This window comes from Gorilla gorilla, chromosome 1 (genome assembly GCF_029281585.2).
Source record: "Gorilla gorilla gorilla isolate KB3781 chromosome 1, NHGRI_mGorGor1-v2.1_pri, whole genome shotgun sequence".
Classification (NCBI taxonomy): domain Eukaryota; kingdom Metazoa; phylum Chordata; class Mammalia; order Primates; family Hominidae; genus Gorilla; species Gorilla gorilla.
The window spans coordinates 164,213,998-164,231,286 of NC_073224.2; the positions used below are offsets into that span (position 1 = coordinate 164,213,998).

A 17,289-nucleotide genomic window follows, 5' to 3' on the forward strand; every position below is an offset into this window, starting at 1 on the left:
TTTGTTTACCTACTCAAGCCTCAGCAATGGCGGATGCCCCTCCCTCAGCCTTGCTGCCGCCTTGGGTAGTTTCATCTCAGACTGCTGTGCTAGCAGTGAGCGAGGTTCCATGGGTGTGGGACCCTCCAAGCCAGGCGCAGGATATAATCTCCTGGTGTGTTGTTTGCTAAGACTGTTGGAAAAGCGCAGTATTAGGGTGGGAGTGTCCTAGTTTTCCAGGTACCATCTGTCACAGTTTCCCTTAGCTAGGAAAGGGAATTCCCCGACCCCTTGCGCTTCCTGGGTGAGGTGATGACCTGCCCTGCTTCGGCTCATGCTCCATGGGCTGCGCCCACTGTACGACAAATCCCAGTGAGATGAACCTGGTACCTCAGCTGGAAATGCAGAAATCACCCGTCTTCTGCGTCACTCATGCTGGGACCTGTAGACTGGAGTTGTTCCTATTCAGCCATCTTGGAACCCTCGGGCAGATCATTGTATATTTTCTAATACCACACATGAAATGGCTAAACAATTATTTAATTGTGGATTCCAAGAATAACCTGACCCTTTTCATTCATAATGCTATACATAGAGTACACAGACTGAAAGACTGAAGTGGCTGGACGCGGTGGCTCACGCCTATAATCCCAACACTGGGAGGCCAAGGTGGGTGGATCACAAGATCAGGAGTTTAAGACCAGCCTGGCCAAGATGGTGAAACCCCATCTCTACTAAAAGTACAAAAGAAAATTAGCCGGGTGCAGTTGCGGGCGCCTGTAATCCCAGCTACTCGGGAGGCTGAGGCAGGAGAATCACTTGAACCCTGGGGGCAGAGGTTGCAGGGAGCAGAGATTGCACCACTGCACTCCAGCCAGGGCAACAGAGTAAGACTCTGTCTCAAAAAAAAAAAAACAAAAAACTGAAGTTTCAAAAGGCACACAAATGGGTTGAGAGACACCTAGCAAAGGAGTGACAAGGAATTACAGTGTCATATCACTGTACCTATCAATTAAAAATGAAAAACTAGGCCAGGCGCAGTCACTCATGCCTGTAATCCCAGCACTTTGGGAGACCAAGATGGGTGGATTACTCAAGCTCAGGAGTTCGAGACCAGCCTAGGTAACATGGCAAAACCCCATTTCTACAAAAAAAAAAAAAAAAAAACAGCCGAGCATGGTGGCTCACGCCTATAGTCCCAGCTACTCAGGAGGCTAAGGTATGAGGATCACTTAAGCCAGGAGGCAGAGGTTGCAGTGAGCTGAGATCACACCATTGCACTCCAGCCTGGGCAATAGAGTGAGACCCTGTCTCAAAAAAAAAAAAAAAAAAAAAGAAGCTATCAGCATTTTGCAGAGTGCTTAAAAGATAAGCAAATATTCAGTAGAAATCAAATGATAAAAGACTATTTTGAGTTAAGCAGTAAGGAAAAACTAAGATTTTTCAATATTTAATAAGAAAAAAATCTTTAGAATTTATAAGAAAGAGAACATAAAAGGAGAAGATTCTATATTTAGTTGAAAGCCAAAAATACAGTTATCATCAGATACTTGGGTAAGGAGGACCTGGAAGACGATGACAGATCTTCACTGAAAAGCATTAGGTTGAAATTTGTTTATGAATAAGATAAACTAACATTTAGTAAAATGTACATATGTAGTTATGGCAACATGAAGGAGTTAACAAAGAAATACTTGGTTAAGAAAAAAAAAAAAGCTCATAGGAAAGAAACAGAAATCTCTAAGTGCCTCTAAAAAGGAATTTAAATCCTGAGGAGAAGAGATAACATGGAGGAAAAAAAAAATCACTCAGATTTGGGCTCAGCAGGATAGGAACCAGAGTTTTAAGAAACACATAAGAACAGGAGATTTCGATGTGAGCATGAACAATCTAAGGGGCTAAAACTGAGAATCACTGCATGTAAAAGCTTTGCTTTCCAAAGGGGCAATTAACACTCTGGGCTCATCAGGATAGAAGGGCCACAAAGAAGCTGATCTCTTGCCCAGGAGGGTTAAAAAAAGAACAAGAAAAAAAAGGACTTTTGTTACTGTTGTTGTTTTGAGACAGGGTCTCACACTGTTGCCCAGACTGGAATGTAAGGAGTTTCTTAATGTGTGAGATCAATGTACGAGCTCTGTGATACAGGATTCTCCAAGTCAAGAAATTAATGTAAAATAACAGCTCTTAGAATGGTGAAATCTCTGGAGTACCTAACAAAAGTGCCAAAAAAGTACAAAAGCCAATTTCTAAAATGCTTCCATAATGCTCTGAGAAATATAGTACTTCCTGCAGGTAAGTTATTTACAAATAAAAAATAAAAGCAAAATAATTGACCATAAAAGAGTTAGGAGACACAATACACCTTGAAAGATTAGCACCCAAAGAATTGAAGATAACAAAAAAATCTGAAATTGACTATAAATGAAGAATTTTTACATGATTAATGACAAAAAAGGAAAAGGCAGTACAATGTTGAACAGAAGGGATAATGGAAAAAACCAAATATAACTTCTGGAAATGAAAAGTAGTCATTAATAAAAAATCAACAGATTAAATAGGCACAAGATAAGAGAACTAGAAAGCAGATCTGAAAAAATTATCTAGAATACAGTGCAGAAAGATACATTATGAAACTAAGGTTAAGGGACACAGAGCAGTGCTAATCCAAGTTTGTCCACAGTGCCAATTCACAAACTGTTACTGGTTGATGGTACAGAAGATGAGAATAAGCATTTAGACACTTTTACAGCAATTTAACATTGTTGTGACATTCTTATATTTTACAAAAATAATGGTCCACATTAAGTGGAAATTAAAACAGACTGGTCTTTCACCACAAATAGTTTGAGGACCACTGAGAAATGGAGATAGGAATAGGAGGCTCATGGGGGGCTGAGGTGGAAAGATTGCTTGAGCTCAGGTGTTTGAGACCAGTCTGGGCAACATAGTGAGACCCCATCTCTACAAAAATAAAAAAATTAGGCAGGCATGGTAGTGTGCCCCTATAGTTCCAGTTATTTAGGAGGCTGAGGTGGGAGGATTGCTTGATCCCAAGAGGCTGCAATGAGCCATGACTGCACCATTGCACTCGCATTTGGGCAACCAAGACCCTGTCTCAAAAAAACAAAAAAAGAGAAACAGGAGGTTCACTATACAACTCATAGTGAGTTGCAGGAAAGAATACAGATAATGGGGGAGCATCAATATTTAAAGGGGTAAGAGTTAAGAATTACCCTGGAAATTCATGGAAGACACGACTCTTTATAGTACTAAAATTATCTGATACTCAAGAGGACATGGGAAGTAACAAGAATTAAGAGTATAACAGGCCAGGCGCAGCGGTTCAGGCCTGTAATCCTAGCACTTTGGGAGGCCGAGGCAGGCAGATCACTTGAGGCCAGGAGTTCAACACCAGCCCAGCCAACATAAGGGAACCCCATCTCTACTAAAAATATCAAAATTTGCTGGGTGTGGTGGTGTGTGCCTGTAGTCCCAGAGACTCGGGAGGCTAAGGCAGGAGAATCACTTGAACACAGGAGGTGGGGGTTTCAGTGAGCCCAGATCATGCCACTGTACTTCAGCCTGGACGACAGAGCAAGACTTTGTCTCCCACCCCCCGCAAAAAAAAAAAAGCATAAAATAGGATCCTGGATCTGTGACTTATAAATTGTGTGGCCTTGGACAAATCATTTAATACCTCTGAGCTTCAGTTTCTTGATCCTTAAAAGAGATAACACCACCCAAAAAAGGGTTACTGAGAGAATCAGAAAATATATATACATATATGTTTTCTTTTTTGAGACGGAGTCTCACTCTGTCGCCCAGGCTGGAGTGCAGTGGCGTGATCTCGGCTCACTGCAAGCTCTGCCTCCTGGGTTCACGCCATTCTCCTGCCTCAGCCTCCCGAGTAGCTGGGACTACAGGCGCCCACCACCATGCCCGGATAATTTTTGTATTTTTAGTAGAGACGGGGTTTCACCATGTTAGCCAGGATGGTCTTGATCTCCTGACCTCATGATCCGCCCGCCTCAGCCTCCCAAAGTGCTGGGATTACAGGCGTGAGCCACCGCGCCCGGCTAGAAAATATATTTAAAATGCATAGCACAAGGCCGGGCCCAGTGGCTCATGTCTGTAATCCTAGCACTATGGGAGGCTGCGGCGGGCGGATCGAGACCAGCCTGGCCAACATAGTGAAACCCCATCTCTACTAAAAATACAAAAATTAGCCAGGCATAGTGGTGCGCACCTGTAGTTCCCACTACTTGGGAGGCTGAGGCAGGAGAATTGCTTGAACTCGGGAGGCGGAGGCTGTGGTGAACCGCGATTGTGCCACTGCACTCTAGCCTGAGCAACAGAGCGAGACTCCATCTCAAAAAAAAAAAAAAAAAAACGCATAGCACAGTGTCAGGTTCAGAAGTAACCAATAGTGGCACACTCTAAAAAGAAATGTCTTTGAAACTCATCTTGATAAAACCACATTATCTTCTTGCTATCAAAGTAGAAATTGATTAGTTTGTGGTTTAAAAATCATTTCTAAATATTAAATGAAAATGAGTGTCTTTACATTTGAACAAAGCAAGCAGTATTAAAATTACCTCTACAAGTAGCTTTCCGAAAGTTTTCCTTTCCAGGGCATACTTGGTAGCTTCATCCAAAGCTCTTTGTGCTAATCCAACAGCACCAGCAGCTACCTAGTATTTTAACATATTATAAACCAAAAGTTCATGTTATCTTTAAAACACGCAGTATCTGCCTAAGTGTCTATGTTAGGGAGTGTACAAAGAGAAGGTGATGTACAGCAACAAGAAACTGGTGGGGAACGGGGAATAGGCACGTAAGTTTATATTATTTGTTAATTAAAGGTAGTAAGAGGCATTTGTTAGGCATAGTATCATACTCTAGAAAAAAGTCATTGCTTTTGTTTAACAAGAGAAATCTTACTAGGGGAAATATTCTTAATGAGTAAAAACAGAAAATGAGTACATATTAACAGGATGATCATATTTAGGGTGGACTGCCTCTCTAAATCTAGCACCAACTACAGTAATTTTGCAGTTGCTAAAATAATTTCTATAATGGATAGTAAGAAAACTTGAAGAATTATTTAAAAAATTAAGAAAAGTAACAATATGGTCAGGCGCGGTGGCTCACGCCTGTAATCCCAGCACTTTGGGAGGCCAAGGTAGGCAGATCACGAGGTCAGAGATCGAGACCATCCTGGCCAACATCATGAAACCCCATCTCTACTAAAAATACAAAAATTAGCTGGGCAGAGTGGTGTGTGCCTGTAGTCCCAGCTACTCATGAGGCTAAGGCAGGAGAATCTCTTGAACCCAGGACGTGAAGGTTGCAATGAGCTGAGATTGCACCACTGCACTCCATCCTGGTGACAGAGTGAGACTCTGTCTCAAAAAAAAAAAAAAAAGAAAGAAAAGTAACAGTATTTCTCCTATATCCTTAATAAAATAAGCAGATATTAAAAAGAGAAACACACTGAACATACAATTTTAAAGTAAAAATACTTATTTAATGTAATAAATAAAAGATCCCATAAAGATTATGAACCCATATTACTTACTACAGGTCTGGTTTTATCAAAAGCTCCCATTGCAATTTTGAAACCAGCTCCGTCACCAATTAAAACATTTTCTTTAGGCACTTTCACATCTTCGAAGACAATTCCTCTAGTATCTGAACATCGCTGGCCCATGTTTAATTCCTAATAAGAAAATTGATATATTTTAAGGAATTTTTGCTTTAATCACTGTTTCATGACTTTCTGCAATTACCTAAAACAGGGATCAACAAACTGTAGTCTGCAATGCCTGTTTTGCAAAGAAAGCCTGATTGGAATACAGTCACGACTATTTGTTCATATATCATCTACAGTTACTTTCTTGCTACAATGGCAGAACTGAGTAGTTGTGACAGAGATATGGCCTGCAAAGCCTGAAATATTTATAATTTGGATCTTTACAAAAAAATTTGCCAACCATAATCTAAAACAATGTTTCACAAATTTTGAAACCAACACTAGTCTAAAGGTCTACAAGTACATCTTATCAACAAAGACAAATCTCATTATATGTTTGAAAGCTATCTATTTTACCATGTCAGAAAAAACATTTAGTAAACACAATCTGATTTGAGACCTTTAATCTTAATAGAGCTAGTAAAATAATCTACTGAATAAAAATTGATTTTGTTTTCCTTTGACTCTGTTAAAATTAGGTTTACTGAGGTATAATTTACATGTAGAAAAGTCACCATTTTTATGTATACATTTCTAATAGCTCTGACAAATGTATATGTTTGTAACCACCACCATGCTCAAGATACAGAGTACTTTAGAACCCCAAAAAGTTACCTTGTTCTCCCTTTATAGTCAATTTCCTTATTCTACACTTATCCCCTGGCAACCGTGTGATTTCTCTCCGCGTAGTCTTTCCTTTTCCAGAATGTCATTTAAGTGAAATAATAAAGTCTGCTTTCTGTGTCTGAATTTTCACTTAGTATAGTGCTTCTGAGATTCATCCATGTTGCTGCATGATCAATAATTCATTTATTTTACTGCTAAGTAGTATCCCACTCTATGGATATACCATATATCCATTATGTTTTCACTAGTTGATGGATACTCCTCTCCTTTTTAGCGATCATTAATAAAATTACAATAAACATTTGTACATAGGTCTTTATTTTCATTTCTCTTGGGTATTTATCTAAGGGCACTGGTTATGTGATAAGCGTATGTTTGACTTTATAAGAAACTACTAAACTAGCTGCATTCCCTCAACTTTTTGTTTTAAAAATTTTCAAACCAATGGAGGAGTTGTAACAGGCATATAAGTACTTATACACCCTTCATCTATAATAGATTCACCAACTGTTAACATTTTGATACATTTGCTTTATTTTTTATTTCTCTTTCTCTTTGTATATGACTATTAGTGTTATGCTAAATCATGAGAGGAAGTTGCAGACATAACTCTTAAGGAAAAAAACTTGATCTCATTTTTAATAAGCAGAATAAGAAACAGGAGCAATGGAAACAAAGAGCTATAAACTAACCCTTTAATTTGCTGGTTTTAATACTCTGCTTCTGAGTTTGAAGAAATGATAACGATAGTTTGACCTAGAAAGAAGCCAACATCCCTTTATTTTGTCTTTAAAAGTTAATAAACTAGAATCTTGGACCACCATGCAGATATAATGAGAAAACACCCTACCAGATTTATCCCAAACCCCACAACATTTAAAACCAAAATGCTTCCTGGGCTCATCTCAAACCATATAATTTCTAAAACACAAAAGATTTGAAAACATTAGGTCTCACTCTGTCATCCAGGCTGCAGTACAGACAGCAACAGGAGCATGGCTCACTGCAGCCTTGACTTCCTGGGCTTAGGTGATCCTCCCACTTCAGCCTTCCAAGTAGCTGGGACTACAGGTGTGCGCCACTGCCACTGGCTAATTTTCAAATTTTTTTGTAGAGGTAAAGTCTCAATATGTTGCCCAGGCTGGTCCTGAACTCCTGGGTTCAAATAGTTCTCCCACCTCAACCTCCCAAAGTGCTAGGATTACAGTCATGAACCACCAAACCTGGCCTGAAAACATTAAATTTCACAAATTTGTAAATATCCATTTGTTTCAATAAAGATTTAAGGAGGCTTAAATATACACAATATAATTATCTCTATCCCTCACCAGAAAGTAATTTACCTGAGGCCAGGGATTTTTGTCTATTTTGATCCACACTGTATCCCTAATAGCTAGAATACTGTATATAGTATGCACTACATAAATATTTATTGAAGTAGATTTTTTTTAAGTGAGAAAATTAGGCAAAGAAAAAAAACTAGAAATAGGAGTGAGTTTACTACTAAAAAAAGTATAAGCTGTTAGGTCCTTTATACTTTCTAAAGATGGGCCATACATTTGGCCAAGTTTGCTAGCAACTATCCCTAAGACAGAAACATGATCTGTTATACAAATAAAAAACAATTTCTTGGGAAAAGCACAATAATTTTCAGTTCTTATATTTTGTTACATACAACAGTATCATCTGTTTTGTCAACTGCAGTCTACCTTTAATATCTGATTCAAAATATAGCACAATACAGAATCAGAAACTATACTGGGTAAGGTCCTAGGATACCTTCATATTGATTTCAACTCTGCCTCTAACTTTGGGACTTTGGTTGGGCGCAGTGGCTCATGCCTGTAATCCCAGCACTTTAGGGGGCCAAGGTGGGAGGATTGCTTGAGCCCAGGAGTCTGAGACCAGCCTGGGCAACACAGCACAACCCTGTCTCTACAAAAAATACAAAAATTAGCCAGGTGTGGTGGTGCATGCCAATAATCCTAGCCACTCAGGAGGCTGAGGTGGGATGATTGTTTGAGCCGAGGAGGCAGAGGTTGCAGTGAGCTGAGATCCTGCCACTGCACTCCAGCCTGGGCAACAGAGCGAGACGCTGTCTCAAAAAAAAAAAAAAAAATTACTTTATTGACTTCATTTCTTTCCTTCTTTATAAAATTTATAATTTTAAATTCTGATTTATAAAATTTTAAACTCTTTTCTCTTTAGTCTACTTTAAATGCCAAATTTATCTCCACATATTCAGAATACAAACCTTTTCAAATATGTTAAATTACCTTTTCTTATTTAAGTAAGATTTTCTTGCCTTTCCACATTCAAGGCTATTTGCTATTTTCTACACTCTTTTCAGGCATAGACTTTTTTCTTAGTGTTGTATGACCTAGTAAAATCTCAGTTATGTCACATTGTTTTTATCTGTAAAATGGGCATAATGCCACTTATCCTACCAAAAGGTTGCTGTGAGGATCCAATGGGGAAAAGAGTGGGAAAGTCCTTTGAAATATCCAGAATTCTTATTATTGGTCAGGTAATATAAATGATAGCTTGATTTTACTTCATTATTCCTCACAGCTGTTATTAGCCTTCTCCACAGGTTGGTACTACTCTTTCAAAATGACTTGAAATGACTGTTCACAAAATCTTCAGTAGTATATAGACTATTTGATCTAATATCATCAAAACATAGCTTTATTTTTACTCCAACTTAATACAAACAAATGTTTTTATTAAAGGAAAGTTAAGTAATTTTGCAATTTATAATTAAAATACTATTTGGGGCCCTAATCATTGATAAATACTTTACCTTTCTCCCAATCTGAATTCCTGGGGTATCTGCTTCCACAATGAATCCAGTAAAGGCTTTATTAGCAGGAGCTTTAGGATCTGGATCAGAACGTGCCAATAAAAAATACCTAAGAGATACACATACCCGATAATGGTGATAATATCAGCAAATAACACATGGTGATTGCTCTCTCAGTTAATTCTCTTAACAATCCCAATTATTATTACCTACATTTTACAAATGAGGAAATAAATAATCAGGTTTAAAAACTTGCCTAGTCACATACCTAGTATATGGAAGAGCTAGTATTTGAGGTCTATGTCTTAGTAACACAGTAGGCCCTCCCCCATTCCATGGGGTTTCACTTTCTGTAGTTTCAGTTACCTGCAGTACAGTATATATAAGATATTTTGAAAGACAAAGAGGACATTTACATAACTTTTTTTTTTTTAGACAAGATCTCACTCTGTTGCGCAGGCTGGAGTACAGTGGCATGATCTTGGCTCACTGCAGTCTCGACTTCCCCAGCTCAAGCCATCCTTCCACCTCTTCTGAGTCACTGGTACTATGGGCATGTGCCACCATGCCTAGCTAATTTTTTGTTTATTTTTTGTAGGGATGAAGTCTCACTACCTTTCCCAGGCTGGTCTCAAACTCCTGGACTCAAGGGATCTTCCCACGTGGGCCTTCTAAAGTGCTGGGATTACAGGTGTGAGCCACCATGCCTGGCCTACATTTACATAACTTATTACAATACATTGTTATAGTTCTATTTTATTAGTTGTTGTTAATCTCTTGCTGGGCCCACTTTATAGATTAAACTTTATAATAAGTATATATGTGTAGGAAAAAAACATAGGATATACAGGGTTTGGTACTTCTGAGGTTTCAGGCATCCACTAGGGGTCCTGGAATGTATCCTGCAAGGATAAGGAGGGACTATAGTATGCTATTTAACTTTCTTTTAGTAATATGAGTTGCAAGTAAAAATTCCTGGTATAGTATTATTATTACAACAAGACAGTCTATGCCTGTTGAAACTGGCACTTTTTCTTTCCCAAAACTAATTTTATTCTTTAAGGGGCATGCTATCTTGAAAAGGAGGGCAAATAGAGCTGCCTGTGAAAAGGAATAATATAAAACGGAGACCCGGCCGCCGTGATGCTGTCCCGGTCCCACTGTGTGTCCCGGGCGTTCAGCCGCTCGCTCTCTGCCTTCCAGAAGGGGAACTGCCCTCTAGGGAGACGTTCCCTGCCTGGGGTCTCCTTATGCCAGGGACCAGGTTACCCTAACAGCAGGAAGGTTGTCATTAACAACAGTGTCTTCAGTGTTCGCTTCTTCAGAACTACAACTGTATGCAAGGATGACTTGGTTACAGTCAAAACCCCAGCGTTTGCAGAACCTGTCACAGAGGGAGATGTCAGGTGGAAGAAAGCTGTTGGAGACACAGTTGCAGAAGATGAAGTGGTTTGTGAGATTGAAACTGACAAGACATTGGTGCAGGTTCCATCACCAGCAAATGGCGTGATTGAAGCTCTTTCCGTACCTGATGGGGGAAAAGTCGAAGGAGGCACTCCGCTTTTCACACTCAGGAAAACTGGTGCTGCTCCTGCTAAGGCCAAGCCGGCTGAAGCTCCTGCTGCTGCAGCCCCAAAAGCAGAACCTATAGCAGCGGCAGTTCCTCCCCCTGCAGCACCCATACCCACTCGGATGCCACCAGTGCCCTCGCCCTCACAACCTCCTTCTAGCAAACCTGTGTCTGCAGTAAAACCCACTGCTGTCCCACCACTAGCTGAGCCAGGAGCTGGCAAAGGTCTGCATTCAGAACATCGGGAGAAAATGAACAGGATGCGGCAGTGCATTGCTCAGCGTCTGAAAGAGGCCCAGAATACATGTGCCAATGCTGACAATTTTTAATGAGATTGACATGAGTAACATCCAAAAGATGAGGGCTCGGCACAAAGAGGCTTTTTTGAAGAAACATAACCTCAAACTAGGCTTCATGTCGGCATTTGTGAAGGCCTCAGCCTTTGCCTTGCAGGAACAGCCTGTTGTAAATGCAGTGATTGACGATATAACCAAAGAGGTGGTATATAGGGATTATATTGACATCAGTGTTGCAGTGGCCACCCCACAGGGTCTGGTGGTTCCAGTCATCAGGAATGTGGAAGCTATGAATTATGCAGATATTGAACAGACCATCACTGAACTGGGAGAGAAGGCCCGAAAGAATGAACTTGCCATTGAAGATATGGATGGTGGTACCTTCACCATTAGCAATGGAGGTGTTTTTGACTCACTCTTTGGAACACCCATTATCAACCCCCCTGTCTGCCATCCTGGGGATGCATGGCATCTTTGACAGGCCAGTGGCTATAGGAGGCAAGGTAGAGGTGCGGCCCATGATGTACGTGGCACTGACCTATGATCACCGGCTGATTGATGGCAGAGAGGCTGTGACTTTCCTCCGCAAAATCAAGGCAGCGGTAGAGGATCCCAGAGTCCTCCTCCTGGATCTTTAGGAGGAACCCACACACCCTACAAATTGATCATGCAGGAACTGAAAACCAGTCTTCTCCCTGTCCCCTCATGGGTCCCAGGTTAGCCTGGTGACAGGCAGGCACATGCTGTTGGCCTCAAGCAAGGAAGCAGAGCACTATGTAACCAGCAGTCACAGCTTTTTTCTTGGTGTTCCTGCCAGGCTCTCTCCCTCTCTGCACCTGTCTCATACCCTCAAATATCTTAATTCCTTAGGCTTGAGAGAGAGCCTTAATGGATGCTCATTCATATTCCTGCCTTTCTTCCATCAGCTCTCTGCAAAGATGATTTTGCTTCTCCCTAGTGCTGGTATACTAGAGAGAAACCCCCGAGGACCATGTGATTAAGTTCCTATCTTTTGAAAGTTTGTTCTGCAGAGACATCTAGGAGGATGCTGTGCCTCCCAAGCTCAGAGCAGCCTCTGTCCTGGCTGTGCGCATTCTCCCTTGATTCCACTTGTATGGAGGGATTGAACACAGGCAAAGAGGTGCTGCTTTCCTTCTTCAATGGCACCTTTGTTCTCCGTTATCACTGACTTCAAGATGCCTCTTCTACCTCTACCAGGAAGCACAGGCCAGGGGATCTGGGTGTGTGAGTGGGAGGAGAGAGCAGAGGTTCCCTGAGGTCACGTGTTGTAATCATCATAGAAGGAGAGCCCAGGTCTGCCCTCACGCTCTCCATCATAGGCTCACACCAAGACGACTCATCTTGGCACAATCTCACGCAGCTGGGGCTGTAGCAACCCTTTCCTGGTTGCTGGGCCTCATTCTAGCACCTTGTTCTTATTTAGAGCAGATTCTAGCACATCATGGCAGTGGGACCGCGCGTAGTCCCGAAGAAGGGCCAGAGCCTGGTAGAGACTAGGGAAGGGAGGTCTCCTCTAGACTGACTCAGACTGCCTTGAGCTTTTCAATTAAGTTGCTGTAAGCACGTGGGCTGAGGAGGCAGTTCTTGTTCCTTCCTGCGTTATAGCGGGGCCTTGTCTTTTCCTCTGCAGGACACAGATTTGGAGGACATGGACTGGGGTAGGAAACCACCCTGAGGGTGTTAGTAGATAGTGGTGTAATGGATGAGGTCATTTCTAAGATGTGTTGCCCGTGGATCTGGGCACAATCATTGGAATTCCTTGGAGCTACTGGGATTCATGGCTTTGTATCCAACTGCATCCAGGCCTGAGGCTGCTGACATTTGACACCAGGGCCAGTAGTGAGTGCCCTTTTGTATCTTGAGCCAAGAAGTGAGGCCTGGGGGTAGGGAGGGGGGAAGGGGTGGGAGCCAATACTGAGTACCTGCAGCATCTACTACTCTGTCTTCACTATTCAGAACTTGTAACTAAAGTAAAGAAACTGATTTTAAACGCAAAGAAAAGGGCAGATGTTCTCAAAAAAATAAATAAATAAAATGGAGACCCATATGTTCCAACTACTGTTTCTTTATGCAGCAAGTCAGTGTTTTTGTTATAGCTGAGTTATTATGAATATTTGCTGATTTTTTCCTACAGAAGAATTTCTCAGAAAGATCTTGAAGTGCAACATAAGAAAAAAATGCAAATATCCAAGCATCTGTCTAATTCATGTTCTATATATCCTGGTACACGAAAAATTCTTTTAAAAAGGTATATTCTTCCCTAAACAACACAAACTTATTTTCTTTGGTTAAAACCAATACATTACCACTCATTCTATAGTTTTATTTAATAATAGTAACAAAATCGTAAAAATTGTTATCTGGTTTCATATATTACCTAATTGGCCTTACTATATGAACAGTGAACAGTTGTAATCAGTTCTTTCTGTTTGTTTTAATTTTGTAAAGATGGGGTCTCGTTATGTTGCCCAAGCTGGTCTTGAACCCCTGGGCTCAAGCAATCCTCCTGCCTCAGCCTCCAAAACTGCTGGGATTGTAGACGTGAGTGACTGCACCTGGCTAATCCGTTTTTAAAATTACAAAAACTTCAAACTGCATTGTTAGATTTCTCTCAACTTGTTAAATTTTAATAGTTTCTTCACTTTTTATTAGTTGCTGATATTACCAGGAATTGGTTAAAGGTAAAGATACAGCACTCCATAATACTGAATATATTTAGGATGCTCATAAGGAATTGACTGATATGTTTAATCTAAGTAACTCCTTAGTAGGCTCACTCTGAAAAAAAATGATGTTTTATTTGCTAGAAAACTGTAGTATATGGCACACAAATATATTGAATCTGAATTTTTTACAAAGAGAGACAGGTCATTTAGTATATTTTTCCAATCAATAAAAAGTTATTCTAGAAACTCTCTATATACTTGTAGTGATGGGTAAATACAGTATTTCCCATGACAACTTAACAGCACTGCTGATGGAAAGCCTGTCCTTATGTTAAGCTAAATTCTACATTTTTCTAACTTTCACTCATTAATTCTAAGCTGGCATCCTAAAGTAAACATATAAGCCTGATCATCTTTCTGTGTAATAATATTTGAAAAACTTCAAGATTCTTCCAAAATAACCAAGACTTTGCTTTTCAGAACATGTTTTGTAGGCTCCTCCTAATGCAAGACACTTACATGCTTCTAGATTTAGTCAAGTTTTTCAACACGTTTTAAAATGTGTTGCCCAGAACTGTCACTGTTTTTTCTCTATTTGATGCTGTACTTCTATTACTTTGGCTTAAAATTACATTGGCTTTTTAAAGGCTCATACTATTGATTCTTATTGAACTTAACAGTTACTTATTGAACTTTCCTCATCTTTTATCAACAAATAATCGAGTGGTTTTTTTAGTATTTTATATTTATACAAATTATTTTTGATCCTTTGTTGAACTTCATATTTTTTGACCATACATTAGAAATTTTCAGATTTTATTAAAGTCAAATTCTGTCTTCTGTAATAGATAACCTGTTTTAAGACTGACTCTGTTTATTTCTGACAACTGGAGACAGGCACTATACCAAAGGTTTTCCTTTTTCCTTAGGGTTTTAGGGATTCCAAGGAGCGGCTGGTACAGGAGATGAGGAGTGGAGATAATAAGCCAAGTAGATAGAGTGCTAGCCTTCCCAATCAGATTCAAACAGAGCACACATTTGTATTTTATTTTACACATTAAACTTCTGAGAGTTAATTTGAAAAAACAGTGCAGGGGCTTAAAAATAGTTTTTGAAAATCACTGAACTGTTTATAATCTCCTATAGGCCTTCCAGTTCCACAAACATACCTTAACTGTAGTGGTTTAAAAATATACAGAAAGAAGAAAGAGAGATTTGAAGATAAAACAATTAAGGAAAAATATACAAAGATGTTTTGAACGACATACCAATTAGCTTTTCCTCCGTTGGTTATCCACATCTTCTGACCATTAATAATATACTCATCTCCTTTCTTTTCTGCTTTGGTCTTTATACCAGCTACATCAGAGCCTGCTCCAGGTTCTGTTACACAATAAGCCTTGAATATATAAAAACAAGAGAAATGAAATTAAATGTTAGTGATTAAATTTTGACTGTTTGGAAACAGGATTGTTTTATTTTTTAAGCTGTATTTTAAATATTTTTAAATATCTAAAATTAAAATGTTCTTACAAAATCAAAGAAACCACTCAAATGTAAAAACTTTTCTGTTTTGTTTGTAAGAGACAGGGTCTCACTCTCCTGCCCAGGCTGGAATGCAGAGGCTCAATGCAGTCTTGGCTTCCTGGACTCAGGAAATCCTCCCACCTCAGCCTCCCGTGTATAATAGCTGAGACTGCAAGCACACATCACCATGCCCAGCTAATTTTAAATTTTTTGTAGACATGGAGTCTCACTGTGTTGCCTAGGCTGGTCTCAACATCCTGGGCTCAGGCAATCCTCTGCCTCAGCCTCCCAAAGTGCTGGGACTACAGGTATGAGCCACAGTGCCTGGCCTAAAAACACTTAATATATAATTCAAATTAGGCATAGGTATATCAACAAATCATATATTTAATAAAAAAGTGAAAATGTTAGATAGCTTTAAATAAGTTCATTAAATTCAATTTCACATGTATTCATTCATGCAAACATGTATTGAATATCTACTATGTACCACGATATAAACTAGGATATGGGGAAACCAGAGGTAAAAGACATTCAGTCCTAGAGATTTTCACAATGTAACAGTGAAGATAAATAACTATACTGCAACTCTATGTGTGAAAGTCACAGACAAGGGGCTTGAGAAACTAGTTTCCCAGGGGAGAGGATGTTTAAATTAAGTCTCAAAAAGGAAAATGGCTTCTTTGGGAGGAGGGAAGAAGAGGAAGAATATGCATTCCAGGTACAAGTAATGGCATATGCTATGATACTAAGATAAGAAACAGAGTTACCCAGTGTTTCTAATGCTGAAAGTACCAGAGTTCCACAGTATGTAAATTCTGTGCATGTAAGGGAATGGTAAGACATGAGTCTGGAAAGAAAGGAAGGAAATGGTCGACGAGAATCTTTTATATCACATTACAAATTTAAAATTTTATCTGGTAGAAACAGGGGAGCCTCTTAGAGCTCTTAAACAGAGGAGTGACAAGACACAAGCAGTAATGGATAAAAGGGGGTGGCAGAAGGCAAGTGTTAGTGCAAGTTAATTCAAGAGTGGCAGGTACTGTGGATACTAAAGAAACAAGTTACTTGCCCTTAAGGTACTCACAGTCCAAAGAAGAAAGAAACTGGGCCGAGCATGGTGGCCCCCCGCCTGTAATCCTAGCGTTTTGTGAGGCTGAGATGGGAGGATCGCTTGAGACCAGGAGTTCAAGACCAGCCTGGTCAACATGCCGAGAACCCATGTCAATTTACTTTTTTAAAATATACAACAAAAAAGAAAGAAACTATATACATTTTAATTCAAAGTAGTAAGCGTATATAGGGGCACTAGAAATGATTACTTAGGGCCGGGCGTGGTGGCTGAGGCTTCAGGCTTGTAATCCCAGCACTTTGGGAGGCCGAGGCAGGTGGGTCACCTGAGGTTAGGAGTTCGAGACCAGCCTGGCCAACATGGTGAAACCCTGTCTCTACTAAAAATACAAAAACTTAGCCAGGCTTGGTGGCGGGCGCCTGTAATCCCAGCTACTTGGGAGGCTGAGGAAGAATTGCTTGAACCTGGGAGGTGGAGGTTGCAGTGAGCCGAGATGGCACCACTGCACTCCAGCCTAGGCAACAGAGCGAGACTCCATTTCAGAAAAAAATAATAATAATAACTATACTTGGCTGGGCACGGTGGCTCACACCTGTAATCCCAGCACCTTGGGAGGCCAAGGTGGGCAGATCATGAGGTCAGGAGATAGAGACCATCCTGGCTAACACAGTGAAATCTTGTCTCTACTAAACATACAAAAAATTAGCCAGGTGTGGTGGCACGCACCTGTAGTCCCAGCTGCTTGGGAGGCTGAGGCAGGAGAATCGCTTGAACCTGGGAGGCAGAGGTTGCAGTGAGCCAAGATCACACCACTGCACTCCGACCTGGGCAACAGACGGAGACTCCGTCTCAAAAAATAAATAAATAAATAAAAATAACTTTACTGAAACATCTGAAGGGCAATATAGCCAAAGAAAACTACAGTGAAATCACTCTAACATTTACTGAACACCTATTACAGTATGAACTGGTAAAA

At 40.2% G+C, this 17,289-nt stretch overlaps 2 protein-coding genes across 4 annotated transcripts in view; one reads left to right on the forward strand and one right to left on the reverse strand.

Moving 5' to 3' along the window:
• Positions 1-17,289, reverse strand: part of ACADM (acyl-CoA dehydrogenase medium chain) — a 37,802-nt gene that overhangs the window by 8,388 nt on the left and 12,125 nt on the right. For 2 of the 3 annotated variants that reach the window (XM_019019925.3, XM_055367404.2), the window contains 4 exons: positions 14,983-15,113; positions 9,162-9,270; positions 5,558-5,698; positions 4,575-4,670 (listed from right to left, as the gene is read on the reverse strand). In XM_019019925.3, coding sequence (XP_018875470.2) covers positions 4,575-4,670; positions 5,558-5,698; positions 9,162-9,270; positions 14,983-15,113 — 477 coding nt within the window. Of the gene's footprint in view, positions 1-4,574; positions 4,671-5,557; positions 5,699-9,161; positions 9,271-14,982; positions 15,114-17,039; positions 17,083-17,289 lie in introns of those variants that run through there. The other variant, XM_063697643.1, reaches the window with a different exon arrangement.
• LOC101140310 (dihydrolipoyllysine-residue succinyltransferase component of 2-oxoglutarate dehydrogenase complex, mitochondrial-like) lies at positions 10,303-12,320 on the forward strand. The gene is given in 3 exon segments (XM_063697644.1): positions 10,303-11,042; positions 11,044-11,471; positions 11,473-12,320. Coding segments are annotated over 3 exon segments (1,359 nt in total). The 5' UTR covers positions 10,303-10,304; the 3' UTR covers positions 11,666-12,320.